This window comes from Camarhynchus parvulus, chromosome Z (genome assembly GCF_901933205.1).
Source record: "Camarhynchus parvulus chromosome Z, STF_HiC, whole genome shotgun sequence".
In the NCBI taxonomy this organism is placed as follows: Eukaryota; Metazoa; Chordata; class Aves; order Passeriformes; family Thraupidae; genus Camarhynchus; species Camarhynchus parvulus.
This window is the reverse complement of record NC_044601.1, coordinates 10018619-10035871: the sequence shown is the minus strand read 5'-3', so window position 1 is coordinate 10035871 and position 17253 is coordinate 10018619. Positions and strand designations below refer to the sequence as shown.

Genomic DNA, 17253 nt, shown 5'->3' with positions numbered 1-17253 from the left:
ACCCAATCTGCATCCAAGCAGGAAATCTCTGCCAGAGCACTGCACAGAGAGTGACAGGAGATGTGCAATGTGCCATCTCTCTGTGCAACTGAAGGATCCTTTCTCCTACATGTGGGCTTCTGCCTTATTCAGAGTATCTTTACTGTATCCAAGTATCTTTATTAAAAAATAAATGCTCAAAGACAGTGAGTCAATAAGCAGAATAAGAAACATTTCAGGATTTTCCTCTATGCATTATGTCATGATAACTGCAACAAAGTGTGTTAAATGCTGCCCAAGATGACAAAACAAAGGATGAAACAGCATCCTAAGTTGCAAATTAGACTCTCCTTTTAATCAGTGTTAAATATACACTTGTATCTTCTGAAGAGAAAACATTTTAACCTGAAGAATACCTTACAGGTATAATCAACTATTCAAGACATCCTCCCTTTCAGGGACATGCATTTTTTTTCATTAGTCTTTTCATCTACAAAGTAAAAAATTTTGACAGATTATAATTTTCTGAGAGCATCTTTTCTTTCACTCTTAAACATTTATCACATCTGAGAAACTCACAGACTTACTGCATGTTATTACACCAAGAAGTTCAGGACAACAGAGTTATGAGCATGGAAACCACAAGGACATTCACTTTTTTTTTTTCCATTTTAAGGAAAAGGTACAGAAAAAATTCTACCTGAGAAGTTATCCCTTATAATATCATGGTTACTTTAGCAAGTGAATGGTGTTAGCAGGATTTTACATCTCTCTCTTCTTAACCAGGCAGAACAAAGTTACCATCCAATTGAAGAGCCAGCCTGACAAGTTGTTGCCAGAAGCTGAACAATTTACTCCAATGTTTCAGTGACAGGAGAAACTGAAACTGAGAGGACTGGCAGGATTGCTGCTGCAAATTTGATGGAACAGTTGGTATTTGTACACATTTCTCCTTTCCCTTAAAGAGAAGCCTCTGTTCTGTGGAACAGAAAACTGTGAATAACCCCCATTTCTATCTACTTGCAGGAAAGCAGGGATAGCTGTAATTTGCTAAAAAACAGTAAAACATTTTACAGGGAGAACACAAGGACTGGGATATTAAAACCAGAATTTTATTTCTTTTCATAGGGAAGCCATCCCAGCAGCATGCACCTTCACATTCTTTAAGAAGGACAAATTGAAAAATGTCCAGTGTCAATAGTTTCTCCTTCCATTCACTTAGTGTTCCACGATTACCAGATACCTCCTGGATGTAAAGCAGGTGGTCACACAGGTTCTGTGCCACAGAAACATTCCACTCCAAAGAGCAACCCGTTGCTCATGGTAGGGATGTACCAGTCTCAAATCAAGCACATTTGAGGTACTCGTAAATCTGGTGTTTTGAAGTTAAACAGTCACACATCTCCTTTGAAAAAAGAGTAACTTCTCTGAGATTTTCCCATCCTAACCTTCTCTCAAGCTTGAGAACTGAACAGTCTGAAGGTTTTGATGATCCCAGGAATGTCAAAGCCACCTGGCCACTGTTTACATTTAAACAGTCAACTGCCCATAAGTCCACTGCAGTCCTCTCTACTCCCTTTGTGCAGCTTTTCTTTCAGCTTCCCTTCCCTCCAGTTGCTTTTCATCTTCTCCTTTAACCAGGTGGAAAAAGCACAATGAAGGTGAAGAAAACACCTGTTAAGCAAAGGGAGGAAAATGCCTCCTCAGGAAACACATGGGGCATTACAAAGGAAACAGATGCCGATGCCTTTGGGCACTGGGAAGTCACAAACTGACAGTTCTGGTGAGAGGCTCTGCCAGCAGACAGGGGTCAGTAGATTTGGATGACATTGTCCCACTCATCAATAGGCCAGATTCCGTTGTCCTGCACATTGAAGGGTGAGCTCTTCCAGTTCCATGTCTTCACAGGCACCTTCCACTCTGGGCCGTAGTTGGCCTCCACGTACTGCAGGGTTTCGCAGGGCACATGGACCTTGAGTTCCACAAACTCAGTCCAGCACAGAGTAAACTTGGGAAAGAGATACCTGTGCCAGAACAAAAGGGTGTGGTCACTGGCAAAAGGCTAGAATGCACCTCTAAGTAAGTTCAAGGAGAAAGCAAGCAACTGCGGCAAGTGGCTGTGTTACATTTATGCTGTTTTTTCTCTTACACACTGGACAAGGGTGTTATCAACAGTAAATGGTGAACATTTGCTTCATGCGCTTAGGAAGAAGCCTTCCTAATTCTTTTGTTGCTTGTGTTCACATCATTCTGCCACCTATAGGTTCATCCCTGCCTCTGCTTTGCCTGTTACAAATGGGATTTAATAGTTACCCCTTTTAGAAAGCACTGCATGCTTACAGCAGTGGCAGCTCACAGGTAAATTTCCAGCACATGAAGTCGAGGTGTCAAACAATATCAAAGTCTACCCACTATTCCTGCAGAGGATCCCTCCCACTTCTGAAGCTCTGAAGACTTCCATACAAAAACAATTTTAAAAAAAAGTGATCCTAAAATTCCTTTTCACAGGTTAAAATGAAACCATAAGCACTTTGTCCTTTTAAAAAAGGTTTGTGTATTTGGGTGATGAACTAGAACTCCCCCTCCATCTTCTTGCAAGCATGAAGTTAATTTAATTTCTAAGCTCTCAGCAAACAATATAAGAAAATAAAACAATTGTGCTTCATATGCCTTAAGTGGAGGGAAAGAACAAAGTGATCAAGCATTTTTTGGATATATATCCAGAGACTGCTGATTAAACTAAACTCTTACACAAAGTCCTCTTTGTTAAAAATCTACAGAATTAGCTCATTTTAAGGACTAAAGCAAACAGTGTGGATTTGATTCCCAGACTCAGTTTTTGTAGATACTCATTCCCTGCTGGAAATTACAACTGTCCAATATTAAATTTGCAAACAAAGAAGCCTCAACTGCTGCAACTCAAGACAGTATCAGGAGGATGCACATGTTTGTGTCAGGAATGCTGACGAAATGTTTGTACACATGGAAAAGCAAACCACACAGCCAGACTGTGAGGGTTCGAAACCATCTCTCCAAGGAAACAGAGGCTAAAAATGACTATGAGAAATATTTTAGGGACTCAATGAGAAATGCTCTAGCTCTCCACCCTCTAATCTAGATGTACACAAAGTATGCCTGTACAAATATTTAGCTTTCTGTAGAAAACACCTTCTACGCTTCAGTTTTAATCTTAGAAAAGAACTTCTACCCTCCTCTGTGATGACCCAGTAGCAATCAGCAATCTCTTCTGACACTATAATTCCTTTAAAACTGTGAGAGTATATTTAGGATTCAGCATGAGCAAACAACCATTTCTCTTCTGACTGACCTCCTCACTTTTGTCTTCCTCCAAAACTCTGACAGGGCTGGAGATTAAGCAAAATTGAATGTCATTCTGGTGTTGTAAATAGTTAGATTAAGCATGCCAAGTGCTCCCACATCTCACAGTAACAAAAGCTGGGTCTCTTTTTTTTCTTTGAGGGTGTATTTGGAATAACACAAGTCTGGAATTACTTGGCTAAGGATTCTGAACAGCTACAGATCTGACATGGCTCAGGGCCTTTATGGTGGTAAACAAGCAGTTTTCCTGGTCTTTTTCTGTGTGTACTAATCTAAGAAACACCAGCTCAGAATTAGAGGCTTGGCTTCCTTATGATGCTATGCCTCAACAAAGTTATTACTGAACAAGAAAGCTATGTTTGGAACTTTTAATAAGCTACCTCCAAAAATAACTATGAGGCTACAAGAAAAGGAAAGTTTTGTGAAAGATGGAGTTCCAAAAGAGCTGTAATATCCAGGGATACAAAATCTGGAGTGCAGCACAGGGTCACACTGATCCCCAGTTCTCATGTCTTGGACCAGTTATTATCAAAAAAACAGGGGAAAAACATATCTCAAGTATCCAAGGTTTGATGGAATTTTGAAGGAGCAGTGTCAAGTCCATTGGCATGTAAACAGCTACTGCAATTTAGATGCAACAAGAGCACAAAGAGGAGGAAGGAAATTTATTGGTCAGCTTGCTTTTCAGAATGCACCACACATGAAAACTGGAACTGCTGCTATATTCTAAAAAAAAAAAAATACTTTGCTATATAGCACATCTTCTGTGGGGATATTCCAAGAGCTCTTTCTTTTGTCTATTTCTAAATGTGCCTTTGGAAGCTGGTTATCAAAATATCTTTCCCAGTCTTTATTTATCACTTCAGAACAAAGATAACTAAGACAAGGATTTAGACATTATCTCCAACTGGATGACAGTGCTCACTAAATTCCCATTAGCTAAATACAAACAAATACATTTCAGGCAAAATATGAAAGATAATGAAATCCTATAGAAATCTACAAGATTTTCAATTAGTCTGCAGCAATCTCCTTCTGAGTGAAGCATATGATTGAAAGAAATAAATCTAATTATCAAAACCCATATTCAGTTTGCTAAATTGACTGGGATTAAATCATTAAATTAAATTATTAAATCATTGCTGATTTAATACTGAAAGGTGTGAAACAAGAAACATGGGATCCTATTCAAAATTCCATTTTGAGAACATGAACAGTAAGGCCTGCAGGAATTGTCTGTGTTGCTGTCACAACCCAGTATTCCAAATTGCTACCTCAAAATCCCAAATTGTGGGCTTTTCTGTGGAAGGAGGGTTGAGGCTTTTTGCCATAATACTTCCTCATCAAGACAGATGCCTAAGGATTAGTGTTCTGCTACAAAATTAGATTGTGCAATAAACACTGTTTTAGAGATTTTTTTTCTCATCTAGGGTGCTTATGTAACTGGGAGGCCTGTCACAGTCAGATAAGATCTGCTTGATGTATGATATGCCAGCCCTGCTTTTGATTTCACAAGAGATCTGACATTTACTCTCTAGCAAGGCACAGGACTGTTCTCTCTCTGCTTCACTGGTCTCAGAGTGCAGAATCTCCACTGATTCCCCTCTGACATCCACATTTCCACAAAGAGAACAGGCTTTGCCAGGCAACAGCACACAAAATGCCATCAGTAAACACTAGCTTGTTCAATTTCTTTCCTACTAGTGGTACAAATCCAGTTCTTACTTAAATTTCTTGCCCGATTTGGCCTGAGTTCCTCCATTCCATATGTGGTCATCCTCTTCATAGAAGAAAAAAATGTCAAGTTTCACATCATCTTCTCCCTGAAAAGAGAGTTCCAAGCTGTCTTCCACCTGGAAGACAAAAATACACACTGTATATACACATAAAAATATAAAGCAACTTATGTCAGCAGAAAACAAATTCATTTTCATTAGATATACAGATATATTTCTATTCTGACTGAAGAAAACACAGTAACTCTGCATTGTTTTTAATATTAAACACTTCTGCAACTGAAGTCAAAGTTACAAATCTACAGAAACACACACATGAAGTAAAATATTCATTTTCTATGTACCTTGCCAAATTTGTGCTTCAGTGGCAACCCTGCTTTCTGAAAGGCTGGAATGATATCTGCTTTGTAGTCCCTTATAAAGATTCCCAAATCCACATCTTTGCTGTGAGGAATGACATTGCACTGCCTAAACCAGCCTGAGGGTGAAAAATAAAGCAGAAAAATCCCAAACTAGTTAACTCAGGAACGTGAATTTAATAGAAACAAAGCAACACAAAAATGAACTGCCCTAAGATCACCAGGCAAAAGTCTTTGACTTTTGAGGCCATAAACAAGACTTCTGCCTTTTTTTAGTATGGGATGAACCACATAGAAGGAAACAAGTATTACTGCACTTATGGCCATGTCTCTCCCTTCAGAAAGCCAAGAATGTCGGAGAAAACAAAGATAATGTATCTTCAGTTTCCTAATTTAAATGCATTAAAAAAAAATTCCTTATGTGGGACCAAATCTAATCAGCAGTTAACAGCTACAGGGCCACAGCTGTGCTTCTGATTTGCAACTATTGTTTTACACTGCATCCAAGATGTTAATCATCTTTCAATCACCACTGCAAAGCAGAAAGACACAAAGTGGGACATTCTTTTGTCTGTTTCATTAAGGCATCTTTTAGTAACTCTTCATTCAGAAAATTGTATTTCCTAGTATTAAAAAAATACAAGGCAAATGTGAACACATGAGTCTTCACAAAGAATCCTCACCAGTGATAAGACACTTGTACCTTCAGCAGAACTGAAAATTTGCATTACCTACTCTAATGGACTGCAATTTTAATAAAAGTTTGTTTTGAAAGAAAATAAATCAATGTAAACTGTACTTTAGAAGTCAGTGACAAGCATCTTATTGCATGGGAACAAAAACAGGGTTAGAGTGTACTTGGACAGCAGAACAATGTGCTCATTACTGCATTTTCCAACTGGCACTTCAGTGAATTCCAAGTCACACAAATTAGGGAACTGTTGATTACTTCCTAGCAGGGATGAACACAACACAGGTAATTGCTAACAACACTAAATGCTTCACTGGAAATTTGCTCAGCATCTCTGCTGCTCAGGTTTCTAAAGAAAAAGCTTTTTTTCAGGAGAAAAAAGGCCTATTGCAATACAGTTATTACCCCAGTACTTTTGGCCTCTGCTGACATCACAAGCAGTGGAGGATGAAGTGTTTAAAGTTTCAGGTGAGTTTAAAAATGCAACACAACACAAATTTTTACCAAGACATGTTCCACTGCTCAGCCAGAACTTCACTCCCAAGTTATTTAGTGTCAGGGCAGCCAGATGAAGCAAGGATTTTGCCTTTTTCCTGAATTCCACTGCATCAAGAGAGGCATCATCAGGATACAGCTGGAAGGTAAGAGTAAGCAAGTTACTATCAGAGAGCAAACTTGCCCCTTTATTTTTTCAGGATCCTAGGGAAAAATAGCATTAAAAAATTTACTTAAGTAATACCTGGGCCAATATCTGTTTTTACACACACAGTTCATGTTCAGAACATGCACTGGAATGACAGAGTGGATATTAAAACTCTGAATCATCAACCTTCCTTTTTTTCCCTAACCACAAAAATGAAAATTCACATTATAGTAGACTATAATAAGAAAATATGTATTAGACTCTGATTCTCAGCAGTTGGCAGCAACATGGGTGAGCCCTTGTTCTGCACATGATGAAGTCAGTTCCTGGAGTCCAAGGAGAACACAGGGACAGAATCAGTCCTTGCCGGCACATCAAGGCTTTTCCAAGCTCCAGAACTCCATGATTAATTTATTTGGCGCCACCAAGTGTTAGAGTTGGGTGTTGAGTTTTAAGGAGAGCTGGCAAGGAGAAACGGTGTGAACACAAAAATCTTCCAGACAAAACTGTCGCAAGGTCTGCCGTCCCTGCAAAGCCAAAACCAACATGGGAGGCTGGGCAAACATTACCAATTCTAACAAAGGAACAACCACTCGGCTTTGTGATGGATTTCTTTTAAGAGCTCTTGGGCAACAAGCAGCCGAAATAAACTTTTCAAAACAGGTGCAAGCTGCTTGTCTCAGTGTAAAGCTCCAGCAAAGTTCAATAAACATTAGGGGCACATTTTCTCTGCCTGTGGTGATTTCTGCCTGGAGGTTGAGTGGATTATATTTTTCTGTCTTCCAAACATGAAGGGACAACACATGGATGCCCTTGTGACCCTCCCTGCTACCCAAACAAGGGTTTGCAACCTGCTAGAGTGAACAGGAGTGGTCCTCCCTTTCCCCAACACCTGAATGACTGCAGACTGGAGCCTCCAATGCCCTTTTCCCCCCTTCCATGAACTCAGAGATGGCTCGGATTCAGTGGCCTGACTCTGACTCTGTAGTCTTAACTGTGAGCTCTTGATCACTTTATAACTCATATGCTTTCCAAGTTAGGACAAAATGCCCCCCCACACTACAGCAGAGGCATTTTTATCTGCTAAATCAAGCAGCAAAATTCTAAAAACAATGCTATGAATAGTGGTGAAAACATTAGCTTACACAGTCAGAAAAGCAATTGAATCAGTCACTTTGGAATGTGACCATTTCAGATAAGCCAAATGAGGAACATGGAACTACATGACATAGTTCAAAAAATGTGAAATTAAACACTTCTCAAAATTTCGAGGACTGCTGTAAGGAAAGTTTTCAGCCATGAAGACACACAAGTTTTATTTGTGTCTCTAATAAAACAAGTTAGTTTTATTTACATAAGATCCATGTAACGGTAAAGGTGTGTAAAAACCATGGATATGTTGGTTCCCTCTTTGGAAAAAATGTGCTCACAAGTCAAAAAACAAAAAAGGCCATGATCTTCAGGTAAAGTTTTGATTTCATTACCACTTAGTAAGTCTGTGGAATGAGAATCAAGTTTTGCATTTAGCTTTGTGCATGTGAACAGTCCCATTTAGGTCAAAAAAAATCAGTGAATTGTTCTTAGGTTTGGGTCCATCAGTGAAAATACATATTTCATCTCAGAGACACCACCCAGTTACCACTAACCTGAAAGAAAGCCCGAGCTTCTCTGTACCTACATTCAAGAAATCTAGAGTGGGACATCTCCTCTAGAAAACTGGACGGATTTTTTGGAATTTGAACTTTTAAGTCATCAATGGAAACAAGCAGAAGTTCTGGCCTGCATGGAAAGAGAGATAATATATTACCCTATTTAATTCCATTACAAATCTTATGGCACTTTATCCTTTAACTCAGGTTATAATCTTAATGCACACTACTGGCAGTGATCCCTCTGTCCAAATACAGGCCAAACCAATTATAAATGAAAAAAAGCAACAAGAGCTTCACCAAATTCCCCACACATTTCAAAACTTTGTTTAAAAACAATTCCTACACCTCCAAACCCCAAGCTGGTTTGTCAGATCACTGATTCCTTTACTGACTCATGACTTGAATTTGTTCAGAGATGTTGTTCAGTGCATCTTAAAATTCAGGCTGTTTGGTTGTCTAAGTATGGGATGCACTTCAGAATCAAATTTTCCTCTGTACTTTGAAGCTATTTCCTTTTATAAACTATTCAGCCTTCATAACAATTGAAGAGGGATTATTTAACAGCTTACACATTTTCCTTCGAACATTTAGGCATATAACTCATACAGATTCCATGCTTTAAAAGGATGAAGGAAAGGGGTCAAGTTAATGGAAGAAGTTAAACAGATTTATTCTGATGTGTGAAATGCCTCAATATTTTTCTCATTTTCTCAGAAACTGTATTCTCAAAGCTTGCACTCTGGGGGGTCTGACTCTGAGCTGAATCTTAGGACCTGACTACAGGAAAGAGAGCAGTTTTACACACAGAGGAAGGAATTTTGGGAGTGCCATGGTGGCTTTCTCCTTCCCCTGTTGTGAGCTCACTTTTCATAGGCTCCAGGGTAGCGGCCGAAGTGGAGTTTCCGGAAAGGCACAAACTTTCTGTCCATGTGTTGCTTGAGCCTCAGGGGTCCGTGCCAGAGGAAATTGCCACTCCTCTCATAGAAGACCACCAGGTGAATGGCATGGGATGCCAGTTTGAATATGTAGTGCAAGGGAATTTCCATCCCAGACAAGTCATCCATCCCATCCAAGCGGGGGTCCTTGTTTATAATCTTTAGCCACTGGAACCCCATCTTCTCAGCAGTTCTAAACAGGCCCACCTGAAAAAGAGGAAGACAGGAGGCAGAGCAGGCTAAAGATTAGAGAAACCTAAAATTGGAAGCTAAATGCTTATTACTAACTCACACCATTCCTCATTTTCATTTTTTAATCAGGCTTAAGCACAAATGAATCAAAAATCTCTAAGAGCTTGAAGACCAGCAGTCACAAGCAATTCCAACCACCTTCTTTCCTTGTCTTAAATTTTGTCCTTCAAATTACAAAATAAAACAACAAATAAATGTTGTAAACCATGCTTGGATTAGGTATGTTCCTTGCCATAGCACCCTACCCTGCACTGTGAAACTATTCTCTAAAATTGTTCTTCTGCCAAATTTGGTGTTCCTAAGTCCTTGAATAATAACACAAAAATGATTAGTCCAAAACCTTCTTTTGTGGGGCAAATAAAAATCTCACCAAACACTAAGCACTGCCCTCAAGTAACAGGATTTCATATTTCTACAAAGGGAATTAAATTCTGGCTGATTTAAAACAAAACCAAAACAATCAGCACCTGAAGAGCCTTTCAAATCCCCCCCTTGAAATGTTCTGTATAAGCATATCAGCTGCTCCCCTGAATGATACAGAAATTACCAGTGAGACACAAAGCAATGGGAAAATGGATTTATCTCAGTGTGTTGCCATACAACTTTTCTCTTAGTTTCTGGAATTCCTTCACACCTGTGGGTAAAACAGCTGCCCAATTAGGCCCAGAGTGACACCCTTCTTCACTCAAGTTTGTCAGTGAAATAGTCACTGATCATTTCAGTGTCTTCTGCTTTTTCTAATTAAATATAAAATTTAAAAATTAAAATTTAAAAAATTAAATTTAAAAAAAGGGAAAAAAAAGCTGTTTGTCACTGGTATTTTTAGTCTGTAGAAATTATTCTAATAAATATTTCCAGATGACACTTAATTGATGAAATAATATTGGATTTAAAATTGTCCTTCATCACATGCTACACCTCTATTTTTAACACAGCCATTAAAAATGTCGTAACACCACAGAGAACCAGAGATACCATTAAGTATCAGCAATACATTAAGTGAAATGGTATTAATTACAAAGATGTGCTAAAATAAATGTAAATCAGCAGACTGTAATAATTGTCACATCAATAACTGCATTTCCTTCTTGATAAATTCCCAAACTCCAGATCTATAACTGATGCACCTACATTACAGGCTCCAGGTTCTCCTTCTTCCTTTCTAACAGACCTTCTTTCTTTCCTTCTGGCATAGACTCTGACTACCAGTGTTTTTTTTTAATATTGCAGACAGCTTCTAAAAAGTTTCAGCTATAAATTACTCCTAATGTATCCAGGCTAGTAAATGGGCAACTTTTACTTTCAAACAAAGTTTCCTCTGCCTACAATATTACCACCACATGAATTCAGATACAAACATGGAAGCATTAAGTGACAACATCAAAGAACATCAAAGAATGCATTAAAATACACAAATGTGAACAGAAAACACGCACTTACATCATGTTTCCATGTTTTGTCTAGTAGTGCAAAGGTAGTGAAGTCTCTTGGAGCACAGAAGTATTTGCATTCTGGGCTGGGGCCATCAGGAGAGCTTCTGATCTGCTCAATGTCTTTATCAACCAATCCCAGAATCAAAGGATCGATCAAATACACTGGAATATTGTGACTGGATATTAATACCAGGAATTTCCTAACCACGTGCTGTTTGAGAGAGGACAGAAAGACCATCTTTGCATTAAAACTCTTCGACAGAAAGACACCCCAACCCACTGAAAGAAGGAAATCTTATCCCCCAAATACATCCTCTGAGTGTACACTTCACTTCCACAAACAGTTGTGAGGCTGAGTGAGAAGGAGGGATGCAAATGCCACACAGAATTTGGATTCTGTCTACCCAGGGTACTCGATGTTGCATAAGGAGTAAAAAAGCTGCAGCAAGAATGTTCTGTGCCTAATGCAAGGGGTTATTAACTTGATTCAGTGGAGAACATTAATCAAGCACATTTAAATGTCCATGGCACACAGAAACCACTTAGAGCAGCCACAGTCACCCCGCCACTTAAATGTATTCAACTGTAACATTTTCATTTAAAGATTTTAAAGCTCTGGCTTCAGGGAGATGTGAAAACATGAGCTCATGATGTGGGTCAACAACCGAGTTTTGGCAGCAGCATCACCTGTGTGATACAGGCACAAGCAAGGCCACCCTCACAGTGATTTTAGCTACACAAAGCTGAAAGGTGAGTGATGTGCTCGTATTACTTCTGTGACCAAAACTGGCACACCAGAGTGATGAACAGGAAAAAAATCTGTGCAAAAGTATCCACCTTCCCAATCCATCACTACTCCAGGAAAACAGATGCTTTCAGCTGAAACTTAAATAAGTTAAAAAAACCATAATGATAGCAAAACATGGCCTTGATGTTAAGTCACCACGAGAAATTAGTGTTCAAATTTAGTATTTTGGACACATTGCTGCAGGGACTCTAAAGAAAGCCTGAAGTGCAGCAGGTGGCAGGATCATGGCACATCCTTGATCTCAGAAGAGCAAGTTAAACCTTTAGGAGAGCTCTGGAAAGCCCCCTGTGACCATGAAACCTCACACCTGGTAGGCAGCTCCAAGGGGTGTCACCTCCAAGAATAGCAAGGCATTCCTGGCACAAGCAAGCAGTGCACAGAGCAGTTGGTCTGGATTTTCTTCAGGGACAGCTCTTAGCCAGAGCACCTTCCCTCCTGCTCAGCAGAAACCAGGCCTTTAAATGGCCATTCTGCTAATTAGCAACATTATCATGTTGCATCCAAACCGAAAGGCAGCCAGCTCCCAGCACATCCTTCTCCTTAACCATCTGTGCTGTTTTTCCACTGGGAGATCAGTTAACAAAAAGTCTTCTGTAAAACTGTTTCCAAACAAATCCCAACTACAAATATGACAAGGGACCTTCTGATTCCCCAGGGTGGGTGTTTTTGGCTGCATGCAATCTTGCAAGACACAATATCCCATTTCAAGCACCTAAGAGCACTCCCAGCACTAGTCATGAGGGCTGGAATGCAGTTGGGGAATGCAGAAATTGACATTTTCCGGCTTGGGAAGAGCTTTACAACCCAGCACAAGCAGGTAACAGAACAGAGACCAGCAGGTTGAACACCTGCAGTGGACAAAGGAGGGTTGTGTGCCCCAGGAGCTTCTCAGAGCAACAAGGAAGCTGCATGGCAAAGCAGGCAATCTGTTCAACACCCAGCTTGAAAGGACACAAAACCCTGGATCAACACTTCTGTCTCAGAAAGAACAAGTGTTTCTTCCTAAAATATTACCAACAAATCAAAGGACTGCATTGGCAAAGGCTGTGAAGCTGTAGCTATTTCTCAGTTTTACCTTACAGGGATGTTTCCATACTCTCTTTACTGAGCAAAGTTACAACGTGTATTGAGCAAAGTTACAAAGTGTATCTCTTCCTCCTTCAAAACAGAAAGAGCCCGGTGAGAGTGAGAAGAGTGAGAACTGGACCCTGGATTTGCAGTTCCAAGTGAGTTCTGAGACTTGTAGAAGAGCTGCATGAACCAGCGACACTGTACATACCCATCTAGTGCTGTCTTGGCCTGACTGGCTTCCTCTGGCTTTGGAAAAAGCTGCTCCATTCTATCAAAACAAAACAAAACAAAACAAAACAAAACAAAAACCAAAACAACAATAACAACAACAACCAAAAAAAAAAAAAAAAAAACAACATAACAAAAAGAAGGGAAGAGAAAGGGAGAAAGAAGAGAAAAACCCCAAAGTTTCAGCTGAATCCTTGTTTTCTTAACATGACATCCAGGGGCATTTATCCACCTCATGGATAATGGAGTTGTGCCTCTGGTCATGCAGCTACAGTGCTGAATATGAAATCATAAACAACTGCCGTAGCTTAAATATATTTAGAAGGACAACCCAAGCCTCAGGGACCTCCAAACATGCAAGCATTGAGTGGTGAGGCCTCAGGTTTCCAAGCCAATGTGCCAGCAAATGTAAAATAGGTGGATGACAAACCCTGTCAGGCAAATACCACAGGGGCAGGGACATGGCACTGTGCCTCAGTCTTTCCAGGTGTAATCCTAGACAATTCAATTTTAAGGACAGCATTTTCACGTGAGAGAGTCAAGGCAGCTCGCGGCTCAGCTTTTTGGCTTTTCCAAAGCCCTGAGAATTTCTCAGTTGTTGTTTAAAAAACAGAAACGGTGAGAAAGAAGTTGAAGGTTGCAGCAGCTGCCACTGACATTGCCTGCACTTAATAAGGAAAGAAAAGCCAAAAAACAAGTCAGGGTGCTTTGAAACCTACATGATTCTTCTGTGAAAATAAAGGGAGTTCCTTTGTCGAATCAGAGTTGCAAATGTAAACTAAGAGCCACCAGAGGATTTAATTTACAGTAACATTCACTTCCTTTGCTGTTGCAGAAAATCACTCGCCTGGACGTTCCAGGTGAGGTATTAAAAGAGGTACAAACAGCATGCCAGGTATAAAGCAGGATTTAAACTGTGGCATCCAGCACTTTAGGAGCACTGAGTCACAAAACCCTAAGGCGACTGCAAAAAAAAAAAAAAAAAGTTGGGATTTCTCTCCGCCACAGAAAATCCATTGGAAAACCTGCACCCAGCAGATGCTGCCTCTCTTCGGCAGAGCCCTCAGACAGAGCTCGCTGAGACTTGGGAGGCGACAAAAGCCACCGAGTAACGAGAGCTGAGGGCGGAAAGCCGCGGCGGCTGGAAGCTGGCGGGGGCATCATTCCCTGCGGGAGGAATCGGATGGCCCTGGCTGACACAGTGACTCGGATACCAGGCTGGGAACCCAACCCCGACTGTACCCCCGCCATCGGACACCGGCCTGGGCTCCCCGCCCGCCCCCGCAGCCGCTCCAGGGAACCCCGGGTGGGGGGGGACGGGACTGACGCCCACACAGCGCCGCGCATGGAAACCCGGGCAGCGCGCTGCCTTCTCTTACCTTCTGCGACAGGTAGAACTTGTAGTAGCACAGCTGGAAGAGCAGGAAAACCAGGCTGGTCAGCGAGAGGAGCGCCAGCACCACGTTCCTGTTGATTTTCTGCATCAGCCCCGCGGCGCGCGGGGAGCCGCTGCCCGGCCGCCCGCACCGCGATGCGGCTTCAGGCCGCAAAGCGCCGCCGCAAAGCGCAGCCCGCCGTCGTAAAACACCCCCGCTCGCTGTCGTAAACCCCCCTCACGGGGGCCCCTCACCCACCGCGAATCCCCAAAACCGCCCCAAATCCCCCCAAAATGAGGCGGAGGTAAGACGACACAGCGAGAGACACACACAGGGTTGCAGATTTCTGTATTAGTACAAAACATCGCGTCACACGCGGACGGCACTCCCCCAGCTTCCCACTCCCCTCCAAGGCGGGGGGAGATCCGGGCAGGGAGCCCACGGAGCGGCCCCAGGGATCACCGGGATCCGCCCCGAAGGAAAGCCACGGGCAGGCTGGCCCTGCCGCAGGACACCCAAAAATAGCGACGCTGGGGCACGACATCAACACAAGTCACGGTCAGCGTCCATCCAACACCCCGCACGCCTCAAAATAAAAACACGGACAGGCCCAACACGCTCCCAGGTGGCTGCCCCGGTCTCCATCTGAAACGTGGGAGGGGTGAGGAAACGGAACTTGTACACAAAATCCCGTTTTTGTGTACAAATGCTCTGCTTCGACCCTGCTTTTCCTGCATTTCTGAAAAATGAACCTGCCACCTCTGCCCTGCCTGTTTGGTTATTTGCAGAAGCAATTATATCCCCAGATGGTTTTTTTTTTGTTTGTTTGTTTATTTTAATCATCCTGTCTGACACTGACATCTCTAGCTGCAGTTAACACAGTTCTTAGTTTTCCACGGGACAATGGCAGCTATGCTCATCTGATGTATTAATACCTCAAAGAAAACCTTTAGTTCCTCAAAAGTCAGGCTTTCTGAGTTAAAATAACTTTAGAATACCAGCAGTAAGTACTTAACAAGAAAAAAAAAAAAAAAAAAAAAGAAAAAAAAATTAAGCATCTCCTTTTGGTCATAGAGCAGAAAACTCCTGTTTTGCCACCATGCAGTATTGGCTCCAGAGTAAATAAGCTTGGTGGATTGAACTACAGACCTTCAAAAAAATCTGATCCACTGCCAAAGAGGAACCCCTCTCCAAATCCCTGAAAGTGGATTCCCAAACGAAAAGGTAACTCCACAGGCTGCAGGCATCCCTGTCCAGCTGCAAGCACAAACCCTGCACCAACTGCAACAAAAAGCATCACTGGGAGCAGTGTGGTGTCGCTCATCTTCCTATGATGATGGGTGCTGGAGAGACACTAGTTCAGAAAAAAAACAGTCTAAAAAAAATATCTAAAGTGCTTAAGGCAATTCTTCATATCCCCATTTACTAAAGACAACTGGACTAGATGTTAGCAGCAAAAATTTGACATCTGTGCAAACTATTATATAACAAATCCATCCTTTTAAGGGTAAAATGTCACATGTTAAGGTTCACCTAGGACATGAGTTAAACCAAAACTTGCAAGTCACAAGTCACAGTATGAAACACTCCCAAGCTTTCCTCTAAATAACTGTTAAAAGAAAAATTACATTTTTACATCGGTGCATATCAAATTCACCTTGCAGGTTACACTACAACTTGCTAAAAAAGAGGAAAAAAAAACCAAACAAAAAAAACCAACTGCATAATTTGAATGGTCTTGTGGAGGGCTGGATAATACTCATGGTTCTCACAACACATTAGCTGTTTGTAAACATCCCCTTTCTTTCCACAGAGGGAAATTTGAAGAGGAACTGCAGCTGAACACCCAAGATGAAGACAAGTGGATGAATGGTGATGAGGAGGTGCCAGTCTGTCCTGGTGCCTGGGCACCATATCCCCGGACTAGACCTGGCTGCAAAACTGAGTTTGTAGCAATTTATCCCCAAGAACTCCTAGTCAGGTGTCCATTGCAGTAAAATGGAAAGAGAAAAGGTTTTACACAAAGTACTTGCATAACAATAACACCTGCAGATAATGTGTGAAGCAGATTCAAACACTGTTGACCGAGAACCACGTCACTTCTGAGTATCTTTGTCCCAAAGCCCAAGCAACAGAACACGCAGAAGAAGGTACAGTTAAACTGGGAGAACTAGTTTGTACTTTCCTCTGCAAAAAGAGATTACAAGTTCACAATGCAAATAATTAAGAGATGCTCAAGTTCCCAATACAAAATAAACATTTAGGGCTCAGCCAACCTGTCAACTTCATGATTCCTCAAGAAAAATAACACTTTCCAGAACAGGTAATTACATATCCTTGTTAATTTTTAACTTTTTCACTGAACATCATAGCCCGTTTATTAGAAGGTGTCTCAAGGAATTTCTCCTTCTCTTGAGAAATTGTGATGGACAGAAAGGAGCCATTGATAATATTGAGGTTTAACACAATTAGATGTTTATGGTTCTCTATGGGCTAAAGGATATACAGAAGGAGAATATATTGGCCCAGCAGCAAATGAGCCAAATCATTATGGACCATGAATTTATAGCAGTTTTCAGGTGATACCAGAAAACAATCTTCAGTTAGGAAACACCTGATTCAAGAGTGCACCTGAAAACTATTTATAGGCTCCTAGGCTTGATTAGAGGGAAGAAAGCAGATTAAAAAAGCCTGTAATAACCTAGTAATTCCCACTGACAAGCTGGGATTTTCCACGAAGAATATAACACG

At 41.2% G+C, this 17253-nt stretch overlaps 1 protein-coding gene across 1 annotated transcript; it reads right to left on the bottom strand.

The window, feature by feature from the left end:
* Positions 1-309: 309 nt before the first annotated feature.
* Positions 310-14758, bottom strand: FKTN (fukutin). Its single transcript, XM_030968409.1, has 9 exons — positions 14506-14758; positions 13107-13166; positions 11027-11230; positions 9264-9541; positions 8394-8526; positions 6609-6738; positions 5399-5532; positions 5044-5171; positions 310-2003 (listed from the first exon to the last, which is right to left on the bottom strand). Exons 1-9 carry the CDS (start codon positions 14608-14610, stop codon positions 1790-1792), a joined length of 1386 nt encoding a protein of 461 aa, XP_030824269.1. The 5' UTR covers positions 14611-14758; the 3' UTR covers positions 310-1789.
* Positions 14759-17253: the final 2495 nt, after the last annotated feature.

Bases quoted from the DNA above. Each gene is read 5' to 3' on its own strand.
- FKTN (XM_030968409.1), bottom strand. From the start codon at position 14,610: ATGCAGAAAATCAACAGGAACGTGGTGCTGGCGCTCCTCTCGCTGACC. The intron at 8,527-9,263 runs GTGAGCTCACAA...CTTTCCATGCAG, and splicing joins TACCCTGGAGCCTATGAAAA to GCCAGAACTTCTGCTTGTTT. The intron at 5,172-5,398 runs GTACATAGAAAA...TTTGTCTTCCAG, and splicing joins TGAAGCACAAATTTGGCAAG to GTGGAAGACAGCTTGGAACT.